General features: G+C 31.4%; 2 protein-coding genes across 3 annotated transcripts; both read left to right on the top strand.

The window, feature by feature from the left end:
* Window positions 1-727: 727 nt before the first annotated feature.
* On the top strand, window positions 728-7,209 carry LOC114183427 (pseudouridine-5'-phosphate glycosidase). Of its 2 annotated transcripts, none has more exons than XM_028070447.1 (13): window positions 728-918; window positions 1,050-1,167; window positions 1,248-1,358; window positions 1,793-1,875; window positions 3,238-3,297; window positions 3,391-3,451; window positions 4,096-4,202; window positions 4,290-4,367; window positions 4,485-4,530; window positions 4,607-4,727; window positions 4,862-4,947; window positions 5,135-5,216; window positions 6,773-7,209. In XM_028070447.1, exons 1-13 carry the CDS (start codon window positions 847-849, stop codon window positions 6,780-6,782), a joined length of 1,035 nt encoding a protein of 344 aa, XP_027926248.1. In that variant the 5' UTR covers window positions 728-846; the 3' UTR covers window positions 6,783-7,209. The 2 variants fall into 2 exon arrangements, with proteins under 2 accessions (XP_027926248.1, XP_027926249.1); XM_028070448.1 differs by having other exon boundaries at window positions 745-918; window positions 1,050-1,091.
* A 5,560-nt stretch (window positions 7,210-12,769) lies between these two features.
* Window positions 12,770-14,519, top strand: LOC114184285 (bidirectional sugar transporter SWEET9-like). Its single transcript, XM_028071574.1, has 6 exons — window positions 12,770-12,897; window positions 13,162-13,198; window positions 13,307-13,517; window positions 13,649-13,810; window positions 13,898-14,017; window positions 14,113-14,519. The coding sequence occupies exons 1-6, from the start codon at window positions 12,849-12,851 to the stop codon at window positions 14,317-14,319; spliced, it is 786 nt and encodes a 261-aa protein (XP_027927375.1). The 5' UTR covers window positions 12,770-12,848; the 3' UTR covers window positions 14,320-14,519.
* Window positions 14,520-17,211: the final 2,692 nt, after the last annotated feature.

Below are 17,211 nucleotides of genomic sequence, written 5' to 3'. Positions count from 1 at the left end.
TTTAGTTGCATATTTGCAAGAGTAAAGCAACAATAAACAATCATAACATTTTTAAAGACAATATCTTTTTATAAATTAGTATTAAAATGAGAAATCAAAATAGGTAAAAAAAATGACATTGATGTAGTGGTGGGTAATTCTTATCAATATTATAATTACCGGATAATAAATATAAGAATAAATAAAATAGTTTAAAATTATGAATAGCTCAACTAGAGTTCAACAAAATAAAATAAGATAAACAAAAATTAATACGTCTGTACCTTCTCTTCATAGTTACAAAACCAATAAAACATTCAATATTTTTTATTTTTCCTCATTGAAGACTTTGAGTAAATTTTGTAGTTAGTCATTAGCTAGAAAATAAAAATAAAAATAAAAGTGAAGTATTCTCACTGAAACATCTTTACAACTCTCATATGGTCATATTATTAATGATAGCGATTATTAACTTGTTTTAATTAATCTTATGAATGACACCGATAAAAATTCAAATTTAAAAGCTGTAATTTTATTAATAATATTGTATAGTAATTTTAGAATTTAACATTTACATGTCATTTAAAATAATTAGATGAGTAGATTCACAAAAATTTCAAATAAAAAATAAACTTTTTTTTTGTTGTGATGAATTTCTCCTATAAAGAAATAAATGATTTTTTTTCTTAAGTTAAAATTAATTTCTCCCTATATATTTATATATTGGATAAAATTTAGAAATGTGTATGAAGAAGCAAACTATTATGAACTATTTTTTTTTTTTAGGAAGTTTTTGGTCCGATGTAATTTCCACGATAAATTGCCCTGAATTGTTCTGAGAGCAAAAGTTCCCAGCAAGAAGGTGACATGGCATTCTCACCGGCGTCGCGACTAGCCAATCTTCGGCGGCACTTGGATTTGACCGAAGCAGTCAACAAGGTAGTGATAATCGATTTCTCTCATAACCATCCATTGTATTTACTGCTATATTCCCTTTCTCAACCTTTGTAGTAATTTTGTATCATTTTGGTATTATTCTTAAGGAAAGTGTGAAATGAGTTTTGATATAGGTTGCACATGTCAATGGAATTGGAGGATCAATGAAAGTGAAGGTAGCTTCTGAGGTTTCTCAAGCATTATCATTGGGGCGAGCAGTTGTTGCTCTGGAATCTACCATCATTTCACATGGTTTTTAATGTCTTACAATAGCTCCTATATCCTACACACACGCATATAAACCCACAACTTAGTGTTACTCTTGTTTGTAGGGATGCCATATCCTCAAAATTTGCAAACTGCAATAGAGGTGGAACGTATTGTAAGAGAGAATGGTGCAGTTCCTGCCACCATTGCAATTTTAGACGGCACGCCTTGTGTTGGTATTTATTCTCACCCTTCTCAAACTATAGATCGAATCAGTATTTCATATTTTACATTCACTTACAAGCACAAGTGATCTGTTATGAGAAGTATGATGGAGTGCTTGCGCTTAGCCAACTTTGGATTTCCTTTTCAAGTTGTTTTGTGAATCGAGTTTGGTTTGAAATGGGCTTTTGGAATGAAGAGAAGAGTCAAAATAACAATGAATTTTGATTCATAAAACAACCTGAATGTGGGTTAGGTCTAGTGTAAGCACTATATCATTCATATACCATGTCGCTTGCTTTACGAATGATATCTGCGAACCAAGTTGAAAATACCAGCTGAAGAGTTTGTCATCCCATTTTTTATTTTGTTGTTGCAATGGTAACAAATATGTTTTATTATATCTTTTTGACAGATATTCTTTTGCTTGCTTGTTTTATCTGGATAGGTCTAAGTCTAGAAGAACTTGAAAGACTAGCTAGTCTGGGAACCAGTGCTCGGAAGACAGCTCGAAGGGACATTGCAAATGTTGTGAGTGTCTTGACATTGTTTACCATATTAACAATTTATGCATATCTCTGTATGAATGTCATTAGAAACCTTACAAAAAGAAAAGTAGGAAACCCATTACATTGAAAATGTTGTATAGTCCAAAATTTTTGAGCAACTCTATGTATAGCAAGAATTGCTTGAAGACATCCCAGAGGAAATCTGATTCAGGAGGGCGTTCTCGGTGTTGGGAGTGTGTGGGCCCACTCTTTTGTAGTGATTCCGAAATGCTTCCATCCTCTGCAATTCACACAACAAAACACTCTTGCCCTTCCCACGTCTGTGATTGCCCACCTACTTTATCCACTACTCACTGCCGGGTTGGCTAATCTATCTGTTTCAGATTGTGGCATTAATGACCTGCATCTGAAGTGTGAAATGAAGAAGTAGTTTGTGAACCTTCTCAGTGGGGAGTGTAGTTCTGTTACAGAAGCATATACAGGCACATGAACATAACTTTTTGCTGAAGCAAAAAAGAGTGGCATCTCAGTATCAGAGAGAGGCAGACAAATATATATATGTATATATATGCTACTGAAACATGTGAGCCTGCAAGATAACAATTGAGGTCATACCATACTCATTCAGTAGAGAAAGACGACTTCAGTTGGGAGCAATGAGCTCGTCAAATGGGTTGGAAAGTAGTATAACTTTATTAAGTTTTGTTACTTGTATTCTTCACAACTATAATCAGGGCAGGGTTTAATAAAAGTATAAAAGCAAAATGCTTGAGTTGTCAACCAATATAGGTTAAGGTTGACATCTTTACTGTGTTTGTAACGTAACGTTATCCCTTATATGCTAGATGGGTAGTAGTATCAAACATTTTTTGTAGCAGATGATACCTATACGTATGCATATATCATTAGTATGTTTCCACGATTTGGTGCCCTTGGTGTTTAATACTCGGTAAACATGTTCTAGGACTTTATCTAATTATACTTTTACACTATAGTTAGCTATCAATAAGATTTTCAAACTCTTGAAGAAACTCTTAAACTCTTACAAGTTTACAATCTTAGGGAAAAAAAACAAGTTAACTCGCTATCAAACATTTTTCTGAGTAAACCCAGGCAAGCTTTCTACATTCGTGTGAACTTCATGAACTCAGGTCAAGAAGCGAGTCAATAAGTTTGATTGAAATTAATGTAATTTTTGTCCTTCATTGACTTACTATTACAAAATTTTATTAGGACTAACTATTTCATGAAATTGGCTCCCTTTTGAAATATTTTCACCTTTAGAACTTATATGTTTTTATGAAGTTATGTATGATTTGACAATTTATGTACGTTTAGTCTTATTTAACATTAGTGCATCATCATAGTTTATCTATGTTTTCAGGTAGCTCGAGGTGAAAATGGTGCAACTACTGTTTCTGCGACAATGTTTTTTGCTTCTATGGTATTTTTCTCTCATACCACTTCTATTTCAGCCTCAGTCATTGTATCATGCCGTTTTGGTTTAACTGCCTGTACTTTTGAAAATTTTGTGCAGGTTAATATTCCCATCTTTGTGACTGGGGGGATTGGGGGCGTGCACCGACACGGGGAGCATAGTACGTTAACCTCCTATATCTCATTAATAAAAACAAATTGTTTTTTCATGACGGATGCCGAGAAACCTTGCCTGTAAGAGATGACACATTTTGGTTTAAAATTGAGACCAAAATAAATCAACCTGTTCTTGTTGTACAAGTTGTTATGTCTTTTAGGGTCTTTGAAAGTCCTGCAATTTGCAACTTGAACAACGAAAAGGGAGAGCTATGACATTTGATCAAGTTTTCCCTTTGCAGGAAAAATCTTGTCATGTTTCATTATGACCTAAAAACACTTGTTGTAATTTGTCTCGCTATACAATATATACAAACAATAATCATACTCGGTCCTTTTGTTTCTTTGTAAGATATTTTCTGCTAATTAAAGTTTGAAGTTGCTCCTTCGCTAAACATACCGAAGGACTCTATATTTGATTGGTATTTTTATAGGCTTATAGTGGAAATGTTTGTGTAATACAATCTGCAAAACTTCAGTTCTCTTTGGATGGAACTGTTTTGTCACATCCTGAAAAATAAAATTTCTTGTTGCAGTCTACAAACGCAATAGATGTTTCTTTTTCTTTCAATTTTTATATTATTGTAGTTTCTGCAAAGAAAGTCTGAGATTTTTATCGAGCATTATTATTTTTTGTACTTTTGGCCAGCTATGGACATTTCTTCTGATCTCGTTGAGCTAGGCAGAACACCAGTAGCAGTTGTATGTGCTGGTGTAAAATCAATATTAGATATTCCCAGGACGCTTGAATACCTGGTACCCTTTTACTTTTGTGTTAATATTACTGAAGCAGTAATCAGTCGTAGCTTTTATTATTATTATTAGTATGTTTATCTTGAATAGGAAACACAAGGAGTTTGTGTTGCTGCATACAAGACCAATGAGTTTCCTGCATTTTTCACGGAAACAAGTGGCTGCAAGGTATAGTAAATCAGATTCTCGTATGCTTTCAATATTAAACATGTCCATGAATAGCATAATTAAGTGCTTAATGTTGTGTTTGACTACATTTTCTTCATGATCATTGCAAAATTTCAGGTTTCATGTCGGGTAGACAGCCCAGAAGACTGCGCTAGCATAATAGGCAAGGAAAACCTTCTTTTTCCTTTTTTTTTTGTTGCCCGTTTGTATTTTCTCCATGATTTATATTCTTCTGGCAGATGCAAGCTTCAAACTCAAGCTAGGGACTGGGATTTTGATAGCGGTTCCTATTCCTCAAGAACACTCAACTTCTGGACACATAATTGAATCTGCCATTCAAAAAGCCATTAAAGAAGCCAGGTAAATGTCTTTGTTCTCTCTTCTACATCCATTATGGCTTAATATGGAAGATATACATTAAATGGTTTCCTAATTTTATTTCACACTTTTAATATTGATTTTTCTAAACTTTAACTTAATATATTCACCTGTAGGGAAAACAATATAACAGGGAGTGCTGAGACTCCTTTCTTGCTCGCTAGACTAAATGACCTGACTGGAGGTGCCTCACTTGCTGCAAGTATCCACTTTTAGAGTTTTCCAGCTATACATTAGTATAAATCAATGACTGAAAGTGTACTTTAATATGATTTCAAACGTGTAAAAGTTAGAGTTAATAATGACCTATCAAACATTTTTTAGGACCAAAAATATAATTAACCTTCAATATTTGTCTAGTGTTAAAGTGGAGCTTAACAACAATTTAGACATTGCTCTTGTGAAGAATAATGCTCTTGTTGGAGCTAAAGTTGCAGTAGCCCTTGCCGAGAAAAGAAAAAATTGTGAAAGGTGAGTTTATACTTCAACGAGATCTCTTGGCCAATTCATGTATATATATGCCTGGAACTCTTATGATATGTCACTGCAAATTTTACTCAATGTAATCGTCAAAAGTTTCTTCCATGTCAAATGTTAGCACCTCTGTCTTCTCTATGCTATTAGATTTTCTTTAACTAGAAAATATTATATTGAAGAAACTTATTAAATTACATTCCACTTAAGACATGTAGTCACATTAAGCGCACACACACTTTGTGGAACTGCTTTTACTGCTTGTTGATGCTGTGTCCAACAGGCTCAACAAGCTGACCACGACTCGCCATCTGAGAACAACTTAACATACATGGTCCACCCTCTAGACACGCTGAAACACACAATCCACTCCTTCATGAGCTGTGTTGTATTTTCCTTCTTTATGAGTGTTCGTCTATCAACACATTGGAACTAGCCTTTGAGCCACCACACCATCATAGTTGGTACACACTACATTCTGACTTAGAGCAAAGGTAGTTAGGACACTGAGTTGTTAATTAGGTGGTCTCGGGATGAACAACCATTCAAGAGTTTATTACTTAATTTGGATTATAGTTAAAGAGGCACTCAACCTTCTAACAAAATTGAAAAAGTCTAAGCGTGAGCAACAAAATAAAACTCTGGGAATTTATGAGAAAGCGGAGAGTAATATCTGAGAATATCTAATGAAGCTTGTTATTTTCTTATCTGGTGAAATAAGCGACGGGACATTACATCTAGTATTTGTTGTACAGTTGGGGAAAACTGTTACCACAGCTAACTAACTCCAGAAAAGCTATTCCTTTCCAACTAACAACCTTGGACAACAACTAAGGCTTTCAGAAATAACTAACAACTTCTGTAATAGAATGTTATGGCCCAAGCTACTGACTCTTTAAGCCCAATTGAGATGACAGACCAACTGGAAGCAGCAAGGCCAACACGACAAACTGCAGTCAAACGTAATAGTGTTAAGCCCAACTGGTTGAAGGGCTATGAACAATTTTAGTTTTGCAGAAAGTAATAAGAACGAAACTACCTACAAGCGTGAGCAGGATCTCATTGCAATTTTGTTTTTGGTTAGTCGTGAAATTAGGATAGAATAAAAAATGCAGATATAGAAGTCTTAATAATGAGTCAATCTACTGGAAACCTAGCTCGACCCATTTAACCTTCGAGTTAAATAAGTCAGGTTTCTTTTGGTCCATAATTGACCAAACTTTGATTTTTGTTTAACTCCACCTAGCTTGAATCGGTTGCCAGATTGGCTCACTGTGATAACCTTTTTTGACACCCTTAGAATTAATACACACAGAACAACTGAGATTTATAGATCGTACCTACATGCATTTACATTGACATGTATAATTTTGATACGAAAGTAAGATATTCTTTTATATGGTTTCTGTTTACGTGGCTTGAGTGTACAAAATTAGTAATAAAGTTGTTGAGTTCTTTGAAAAATTTATGTTAATTGTTACTTAGGCGTTTAACTTATGATTGAGAGGCGAATTTTGATTGTTAATAAAAGTTGTATATTTGTTCTGATGCAGTATGGATTAGGAAATTGAAGAAAAGAGGTAGGAAAAGGGTATTTGGTATGAGAATGGTACGTGTCTTTGTGAAGACCGAAGAAAGTGTGCAATGAATGATGAAGAATGGGTGAAGATTGAGCTAAAACGAAGCGAGACAGTTGGAAATGCCGTAAAGCTGCGAGCACCCGAAGAACGCAAATGTTAAAACTACCAACGCAAAATTTAACTACTTTTTTGGTGTTGGATAATTGGTACTCTAAATACGTGCCTTTATTGGGTGAATGGATTCTGACATTTTGTTTCATGTGGTAGAAGAAGGTGTGTATGTTATAAGAAAGTGGTGGTGCTGACATGTTTGGTAGCAGCACGAGTCATGTCCACCCTTATAATGCGTATGCTTTGTCACGTCAAGGTTTATCAATTATCATCTGCATGTGGTCGATGTTTCATGCTTTTGTTTTTGTCCCTCCTCCATCTTCCTAAAACGATAATGTTTATCAGTTTTCTTCCACGTTTACCACCACAAATCCCAAACCAAATCAACAAAAACATCAAAAGCAGTGTTAATTCCATCACATTGTTTCTGCCTTAGGATTTCCCACTCCCTTGCTGCCACGTGCATCAGATTCTCATCTTCCAAATATATATATCATGGTGTGTCTGTGTGTGTGTTCTTATTTATAAAATACAAAAAGCTTCACACACATCGTTTCGTATTTGGGTCTTTTGTTAACCGAGATGTGGTGTTTATCCTTGCCTTCAAAATAAAACCTTTCGTGTCTCAAAAAGCTTTACTTTATGCAATGGAAACAAAAGAGGACTGGTTTATATATATAATACAAATCTCATAAACATATTTGTCAAATTGCCAATTTGCTTCAGCATTGATTGATTCACATTTTGAAACTGTTTTTGTAGTTCTTCATTTTTCTCTTTTTATTTCTAATAAAAATCGGGGAAGAGGGAAATGCACGCACACAAAAAAAAAAAATGTTTTTCTCTCTTTGATAGAGGGTGGAAGATAAAAAAGAAAAAAGAAAAAAATCACACTAAAAATTTAATATATTACTACATTATTATATTATTAAAATGAATTATAAGATGGATGTATTTTTTTGAGGGTGTGAAATTATTATTTTTGTTTGTTATATTTACATATAAAAACACATTTTTCGAAAGTTACACGTTCAAAATACAATGGTAAATGTATTGTCTTGTCAATTTTTTTTTTTTTTTTGCACTTTTCTTTGCTTGTTAAGAAGAACGAATTTATATGTGTATTTTCTTTTTCTTCTCAAACCAAAAAGAAATCCAATTTATTTTACTTGTTTACTATTTAATTTGTTAATTATTTTTCTCTCTCACTTGACAATATATATAAAAAGAATTTATTTGAAAATAATTTGACTTTTCTTTAAAACCATTTAATTTATGTTAGTGAGCTTTATGAAAAAGAAAATCTAGATAACTGTTTTTGGTAACGTTTCTAGATTTCCCTAATCAAAATATTATTGACTTTTCTAGACTTCACTAATCTAAACATTATTCACTTTTCTAGACTTAATAACTGAAATGAAAGATAATTTATAATCAACATGGTCCCTTAATGCATGGAAAGATAATTTTTATTTTCTTTCAACTTACTGTACTTGCTAAGACATTATTTCTAGCCAAAATTGTAAATAGAAGTTGGAACCTTTTCTTAGTGGATGATGTTTAATGACAAACAGAACTCAAGAGCATAGAATATTTAAGAATAATATATATATATATATATATATATATATATATTATAAAAAAGAAAAGAGAAAAATATCTTGACACGTCATGATGAATGGAAGTGAAAACCTAAACTAAAGTGAACAAATAATTGTTTGGTAGTGCTAGAAATAGGCAAACACTTGTGAACGCCCTTAGAACCAGGCCAATCTATTTATTAGCCAAAATTATTTTGTTACTTTTTGTTTAGACCTTAAAGTGAACCAACCTAACTCATTATCAACAGAGTTAACATGGATTAGTCTCATGATTTTACTTTAAGTTGATAGATTAAGTTTGTTGATTCACTTAATCACATCATGTTTTGATTTTTTAGTAATTAATCAGTATCTTTTTTGATACATAAATTCATGGATCGAAATCTATGTTGTTTTATTTTGGAACTGAGAGTATTATTAACGTTTGACAGAACGAAGAAGGCCTTTGTGGTGTGAAACTTTAACGTCTGGTCATGTCCCCTGGTTGGTATACCACCTTGGACTTTAATCTGTGCAACATGCTGCATTAGTCAACTAAGAACAAGCACAACATTAATTACGTTTACAATGCCTAAAATTCTCGAATTTGGATTTTGTATTATATTTTTCTGATGCTGTTTTTTTTTAATATATCTTTGTAATATATCGGTTACTACCAATTTTAATGTTTTAAAATATATTAAAAAGTTATTTAAAATATCAACATAGTATATTTTTAATGTTCAACAAAAAATAACATTAAAAAATTAATAAAGAATCTAGACTTAAAATTTCCTAACCCTTGTCACCATCACAATTTAAGCACATGTACAACACTTAATAATCAATATCACACTTATTAATGTCAAATTAATTTATGTATGTTAAACACCAATGTTAGATATTATGAAAGATAAACTCACCACAAAGAAAATTACGTGACTTTTCTTAATATAAAAATTACGATATCATAAAAAAAATATTAAGCATGCTTTTCATCTCCAACCTATTATTAAAAAAAATTGTTTCTAAATTAAATTATAAAGTATCTATTCTTTGCACTTGGTAAAATAATGTAAAATGCCTTTTCAACCAATGACACATGGAGATCGATTATATTATAGTCTACTGTGGAACTTTGTTTATTTTATGGAAAACATCCACATATAGTTTGATAAAATTTATATTTTTAAACTAATCCAAACAATTTTATAGAAATTATTGAGTTTTATACATTTTAAAAATAATTAAATTGTTGATAGATTTATTTTATGAGAAGTTGATAGATTTATTTTATGAGATGCAATTGATAAACAAGTTTAATATACTTATTAGTTGAAATTAATTTTGAATTATTTTTATTAACATGACTCTGTATTAACAACTTTAAAACAATTTTTCATAAATTTCAATGTAAGATATAAATTTAAATAAATTTAATCTTGTTAATAATATTTAACAAAAATATATATTTTAATAAAAGTATTTGACATTTATGTAAAAATTAAATTTAGTTTTAATTTAGAAAGGAATAAAATTGTTTAATTAAAAAAAATTGAGACTCAATTAAAACAAAATATAAATACAGGGACAAGATGGTGACATGTGTCATTGCCACTACCACATCATACTGATATTGTCATGTGCCACACAACGTTAACTTAACACATGACAAATTTTTTATTTAAAAAAGATATAATTAAAAAAAGTAAAAAAAAAATCAAAAAAATCACATATTGATACATGACCCCTCTTTAATGTTGTTAGTGCAATACTAACGAAAATGACTTGATTACAACAAAGTTTCCAAATTATGGACCAAATTGATAAAAAAAGGATTAATTTGAGATTTTCCTACCAAAATGGGACCACTGAAATCATTTAACCTTTTTTTATATAATAGTTTGGTGAAAAATAACATTTAATCTTTAAAAAATATAACTTTCTAGCAAATATGATGATAAAAAAATATATTTATTCACATTTCATTGAGATGTTAAAGTGAGCTAATCTGACTTACACGTGTGGGCTCATCATGGGTTGACTCAAAAATGAGTCGGCTCAACCCGACTCATTGTTTTGTTAGTCAAAAACTTTGTAATCTAGCTCAACCCACCACGGGTTGACCCACTTAATGATATTTTATGAAAAAAATTATAAATATAATTAATAAAGGATTGTTGTTGTTGTTGTTGTTGTTGAGTTAGAGGTCAGCCTACTTCAATCTAATTTGAACCCTATAATCCACGCGTTAAGTGAGTCAGATACAATTTTGCCCACATTTTAAAAGGTTAAACTTTTAGCTAATCCAATCCAACTTGAACCCATACTAAACCATATCAATTCACGGATTAAAACTCATTTTGACATGTTTAAATTTCACACTTACTACTTCTGAAAGAAAAAAAAAATAGAGGAATAAACTTTCACAATAGTAGTCCAAATAAACAAGGGTCTAAACGTTCATTGTATCTCTAAGATTTGTTCCAATTGGTGGTTTCTCTTTACCTTTTGTGTATTTCAATTGTTATTGGAATAATCATTTGAAAATAGTTAAGATGGTTTTGTTTGTTTTTTGGGTTGTGTTGATATCTTTGATATCTTTTTTTTTTTCTGTTATGATTTTCTATTAGTTTTTTTCTATTATGATTTTCTGTATGAATTGTTGTTGTTTGATACCATGTAGGAAAACTTTGAAGAGAAATACTTTATTGGATTTTCCCTTTATATTTAAGCATGTTTCACTTTTGCAGAATAACTCATTCTCATACTTTCAATAAAGTATTTCTCTTCAAATTTTTTCTTACTTGTGTTTTTTCACTCACATAGTATTAAATGAAGAACACATCCCACACCTTCCACCATTACCTTCTTATCGTGGTTTCACCCATGGCGAGTTTTGCTTCTCTTGACCCTTTATATTTTTAGTTTGAAAAAAAAAACCATGTGCTTAGTCTTTTATATCTCTTTCTTGGTGATAACAATTATCGGTCATGACAATTTGATTATACAATTTTCTGATCAATACTTTTTCTTACTAATAACAATTATTAGTAATGAAAATCTGATTGTACAATTTTCGATTGTACAATTTTCTTATCAATACTCTTTCTTGCTAATATCAATTATCAGTAACAAAAATTTGATTGTACAATTTTTTGATCGATCACTCCCACATATTGAAGCAATTAAAAAAAAGCATCAAAGTTCTCCAAATTTCTCAAGATTCTCTAAATTTATCAAGGTTCTCCAATTTCTCTCACGGTTCTCCAATTTCTCAAGATTATCAAAAATTTTCAAGATTTTTTCAATTTCTCAAGGTTCTCCAATTTCTCAAGATTATCCCATTTCTCAAAATGATCACATTTCTCAAAGTTATCACATTTCTCAAGGTTTCATTACTCAAGGTTCCGTATTTCAAGATTATCACATTTTTCAAAGTCTTCTCATTTTTCAAGGTTCTCAATATTCTTTACATCCTTAAGTTTCTCAAGATTCTCAAGATTCTCTATATTGCTAAATTTTCTATTATGATTTTCCATTAAATTTTCTGTTATGATTTTTTATTATTTGAATTTTCCTTTTATATTCAAGCCTATTTCACATCTATAAAATAATTAATCTCATACTTTAAATAAAATATTTTTGTCTTCTACTAAAGACTCACGAGAAGCAAATATTTTAAACATAAAGAAGAGCGAGGTATACGCATCATTGAGGCTAATAGCTAGGTAGAAAAGTAGGAGCACTATTATGGCTATTTTTCGAGTGTGTGGACCATGCATTAAAACCACAAATTAATTTGCCCCTCCCGCTCAGAGGTAAAAGATGTTACACATATTGTTCAGCTATTGCATGAAAATTGTGGCGCAAAGTGGACAGATACAACACGTAACTTCATCATGTCATAATCTTTAACTATTACCAATCATGTAACCGTTATGAATGTTCTGTGTATAAGCGATAAAGAGTAATGTTTTCACATTGCACACAAATTAGTTACTACCTAAGCCTTCTTTTCTGGTTAATTAACCTCAAAAACTTTAAGAATGTGGCTCATAATTTATCACTGCTTCTCAAATTACAACTTTGACAAGAGAAAAAACTAAGCACGTCTGAGATGCGGGGTTTGAGAAGTTGCCAAACTGACATTTGGTTGCATTTTTTAATGATAAATCGTTAGTGCTCTTTAAAGGGAACTATGTGGGAGTGTACACGTGTCGGACATTGTCACGGGTTACCATGTGTATATATAGAAGCTTGCAAACCTTGTTCAAGCACACATTGTCCTACACATACAGCACAAAAGGCAAAGCTAGTTTTTTCCAACATTTTAGCAAACGCCTCAACATCTAAAAATGGTTGCATTTTCTGCTCAAGAGATGGCTTTCATCTTTGGTCTTCTAGGTATTAATTTGTCTCACTACAACAACCTATGACTACAACATTTTCAACTTTGGTATCACCATCAAAGTGTTTGTGTTTATGTTTAGTCACTAGCCATCTTTGTTTTGTAACTTTTTTCTTTTCATGCTATATTTTCGATTTTCATCGCACCATGATGAGTGCAGAATGCATTATCTAGTAACAGTGACCAACAAATTTTACCTGCTGATTTTGTTTTTGTTCACTTTTGTTCACTGATGTTCTCTGTTTTCTTTCTGTCTATAGGTAACATTGTCTCGTTTCTGGTGTTCTTGGCACCCTTGTAAGTCCTGTTTGAAACAAAAATAGAATCATAGTTTTCCGCTACCCCACTTTACACTTTGGAATACTGATCCTGTTTTTTATTCTATAATTTTTGTGTCTGTCACAGGCCAACCTTCTATACAATTTTCAAGACCAAATCATCTGCGGGGTTTCAATCGATTCCATATGTTGTCGCACTTCTTAGTGCACTCTTGCTTCTGTACTATGGCTTCATAAAAACCAATGCTATTTTGATTGTCACCATCAACAGTATTGGATGTTTCATAGAAGTTACATACCTTGCAATGTACATTATATATGCTCCCAAGAAGCAGAAGGTGAAACCAAGATCACGATCTTTCGTTATCTACACTTTTTCATGTTGTTCTATCTCGATAACCATGTTTGAAAGACATGCATACACTTCTTAAAGCTTGTTGCATGATTAATTTTTTGATGGATATTGCAGATTTCGACTTTGATAATGATACTCATTGCTGATGTTGGAGGTTTTGGCTTAACCATGTTGGTCACCATCTTCTCCATGACTGGAATCAACCGTGTTCGTGCTGTGGGTTGGGTTTGTGCCATTTTCAACATTGCAGTGTTCGCTGCTCCTTTAAGCATAATGGTATATTCTATATTCGATTATTCACATGACAAAGATGTTGTAAAGTTATGTTTCTGAAAATATGTAAAATGTCTACATTGATTGCAGAGGAAGGTCATAAAAACCAAAAGTGTTGAGTACATGCCATTTTCACTGTCCTTGTTTCTCACCCTCTGCGCCACCATGTGGTTTTTCTACGGGCTCTTCGACAAGGATCCATTCATTATGGTGAGAAATAAATAACATTTCTATATCTATTACACGTCTTTGTAATTTTCTCTTGAAAGAAAAACTGATGAATGTGTTGTTTTGGGTTTTTTCAGCTGCCAAATGTGCTAGGATTTCTGTTTGGCATCACCCAAATGATCTTATACATGGTATACAAGAATTCTGAGAAGAAGAACACGAAAGCCAATCGTACACAGCAGCAAGAAAGTGAGGGCACAGTGAACACAAAAGAGTGTGATGACACTAAACATGATTTCCCTTCGGTGGTGGAAATGAAAGAGAATCCACTTGATCAAGTTTGAAGTTATTATGTTGATAAAATTCTAAGGTCCAGCGTTGGTGCAGGACTATAAATAGGCTTAGTTTTTGAATTCTGAATAACTAATGTATGGTATCTAATTACACTGTTGAATAACCGCTTTTGCCACATGGCATGCATTGATTATGTAATAGCTAATGATTATATTTCTGGTTGAAGTATATGTTTGTGTTCTTATTGAAATCCCAAAAGTTCTACTTCTACTTGTTTAAAGCAACACTAAGCACTCAATTAATTTGAAATATGTAACATTTAAGTTAATCTCTTTCTATTAGCAAAAATCAAAACAGACAACTGGAGAGAAGTATAAATTTGATAATAATGGAAGAAAATATTTTTCTAAAGTATAGTCTTAATTAGTAAATTCCAGATCTTTCTTTCTGAAAGTTAATATATTCAAGATCTATTCACTGGAAATTAATGAGGGCATAACAGTCCTAAAGTAGATTCCAGAATCCAGATAGAGTTGGTCGAAGATTCTTTTAGTAACATTATTAAGATTATACCAGGATTATAATTAAGTATCCATCAATTTTAAGAAAAATGCGCTCGGGTGAAACTTTCTTGCAAATAGTAAGCACATGTTGGTGGGGTAGCCATCATAATTAACACATGTGGATCCAAAATTAATGTGATTCAGAACTCATCTGTAATATGTTTCGACCCAAATGTTCTAGGATGAGAAACCAATCCACCCAAGTGAGGCCACGGTTGTTGCTTAATTAAGGGTACATTGTATGCACAAAAATGATACATAATGTTCCTTTGCAGATCATGGTGTAAAAGAGTAGTGCCAAACTATATGTATTTGGTATCAGAAACAAAGTGAAAGGTAAGTTCACAATTGTGAGCCACATTCTTATTCTTGGGGTTGCATTTAGGTGGAAGTCCACTTTTTAAGATGGTATTAGAGTCATGAGTCAAAGTCTATTTTAACGAAATTTGTTATTAGAAAATCATATTTTGACTCTCATTTTGTACTCCTTGATGTAGTTTAGTGTGGAGCATTGATCAATGTATTCTTTGAAAAAATCAATGTCTAATAATAAATCATGTCAGAAAGTATAAGATGAGAGTCAAAATATCATTGTCCTTTGTTTATTTGTTGGATTCATTGTTTTATCCACTTTCGAACCATCTATTAATGTCTAGTTCCACATTCGAAATGTATATTGTTCTACATGGAAAATTATGTTGGAAGTCTTACATCGATTAGAGATAAAACTAAATTACAATGTATAAATGAATGTAAATTTAGTCTTATAATTCGGTCTATAAGGTTAAATTAGACTTAAAATCCGATATTTATCATACTTTACTCTGCCACCACTTCCTAATTCATCTAAGGAGCCTGAGAAGCTTATGATTGAAGTCACATAGTGTGATATAAAGTGCATTTTCTGGAATGAATCCATGAATGTTGCTCCACCCCACCGCTCTGGTTGTCATTGACAGAAAATTGATTAGTTCATTGATAATGATTCAACCTGGTCCACACAATTTGTACGGAGCAAATTCCAGTGTAAGCAGTGTCCACAAGCAGAAGCAATGAAAGGTGATGATGCGTTAAAGTATCTAATAGAGCATGCACTAAAATGTGTTTTAATGTTATCTTGAAGGTTTTAACTAATATATCTACTTGATGCAATTAAATGTAAAAGTTATAGTAAGCATGAGTTTTAAAGTATTTACTTTATAAAGTTTATTAACTCAGAATACCATGATTGTGACTGAGTGTAGGAACTTTATTGATGTTGGATGAAGAGTGTGATGCACCAATATGTTCATCAAGCCAGGGTATTCGTGTGGAGGACGTATCTCACAAAGATACGTTTAAAATACGTATGTGTAAAGTTGTCACTAATTAAAAATTTTAAAAGTGCTTCAAAAGATGTTTACAAGTTAACATTATTGCTTATTGGCCTACAACTAATAATTATCCTGTTTTTTAATAATCCTGTTTTGTGAATTTGCATTGCCCTTTGCCTTAAACGTTAATCCAATAGAAGACTTTATTATCCATGCTCGATAAAACAACACGTCCCAGATGGTTTTTCTTTTCTCGAGGGAATACATACGTGACTTCGATCCAACCTTTCATTGTCACCAACAAGAACCATTTTTCTTTTTTTATAGAAGATTTACTAAAGAGTCATTATATATGTAATTTGTTTAACAAACATAATAGATTGATATAATTTTTAATTTAAAATCTTGATACATCGAGTTTATGAATATTTTTTTAATATAGTGTTTAACTTTATTATACTTAAGAATGTTTTGATTCTAAATTTATGAATATTTTTTTATGTGATGTTTAACTTTATTATATTTAAAAATGTTCCGATTCTAAATTTATCGAATGACATTGATAGATATAAAGAATCTTAAAAATTATTTCCAAAAATCTATACTATTCATCTTCTTTAGTCTCAGATATAACATTTTACAGATATTATAACAATTACAATTTTTTTTATTATATATATATAATTAAAGATATCAAAATAAGTTAAATAATTTATGAACCATTCCAACTCACTTAAGGTTTAATAGGTTGGATTGAAAAATTTTCATTTTCTAAATATTGAGTAAAATGAACTAGTTTCATTTATACTCTTAGTTAAATGGATTCGAATTTAATGAGAATCAATTGATTCATAATTCACTGATAAACATTCTTTGCATTTTTTTTATCATTTTTTCATAATTTTTTAATTATTTATTATTTTTATTTATGTTAATCGACAATTTAATTATTTTTTAAAGATTAAAATATTATTCAATAATATTTAAATAATTTTGATGTTTTATTATTTATTTAATAAATTATGTAAATTGACACTTTAATTTTAAGTATTATTTTTATAATAAT

This window comes from Vigna unguiculata, chromosome 5, assembly GCF_004118075.2.
Source record: "Vigna unguiculata cultivar IT97K-499-35 chromosome 5, ASM411807v1, whole genome shotgun sequence".
Lineage (NCBI taxonomy): Eukaryota > Viridiplantae > Streptophyta > Magnoliopsida > Fabales > Fabaceae > Vigna > Vigna unguiculata.
The sequence above is the reverse complement of the archived record's forward strand: the minus strand, read 5'-3'. Positions and strand labels throughout refer to the sequence as shown.

Excerpts from the sequence above, each read along its gene's own strand:
- LOC114183427 (XM_028070447.1), top strand. The coding sequence starts at position 847 with ATGGCATTCTCACCGGCGTCGCGACTAGCCAATCTTCGGCGGCACTTG. Across the intron at positions 1,876-3,237 it reads GAAGGGACATTGCAAATGTT|GTAGCTCGAGGTGAAAATGG; the intron begins GTGAGTGTCTTG and ends CTATGTTTTCAG. Across the intron at positions 4,531-4,606 it reads AGACTGCGCTAGCATAATAG|ATGCAAGCTTCAAACTCAAG; the intron begins GCAAGGAAAACC and ends TTCTTCTGGCAG.
- LOC114184285 (XM_028071574.1), top strand. The coding sequence starts at position 12,849 with ATGGTTGCATTTTCTGCTCAAGAGATGGCTTTCATCTTTGGTCTTCTA. Across the intron at positions 13,199-13,306 it reads CTGGTGTTCTTGGCACCCTT|GCCAACCTTCTATACAATTT; the intron begins GTAAGTCCTGTT and ends TGTCTGTCACAG. Across the intron at positions 13,518-13,648 it reads ATGCTCCCAAGAAGCAGAAG|ATTTCGACTTTGATAATGAT; the intron begins GTGAAACCAAGA and ends TGGATATTGCAG.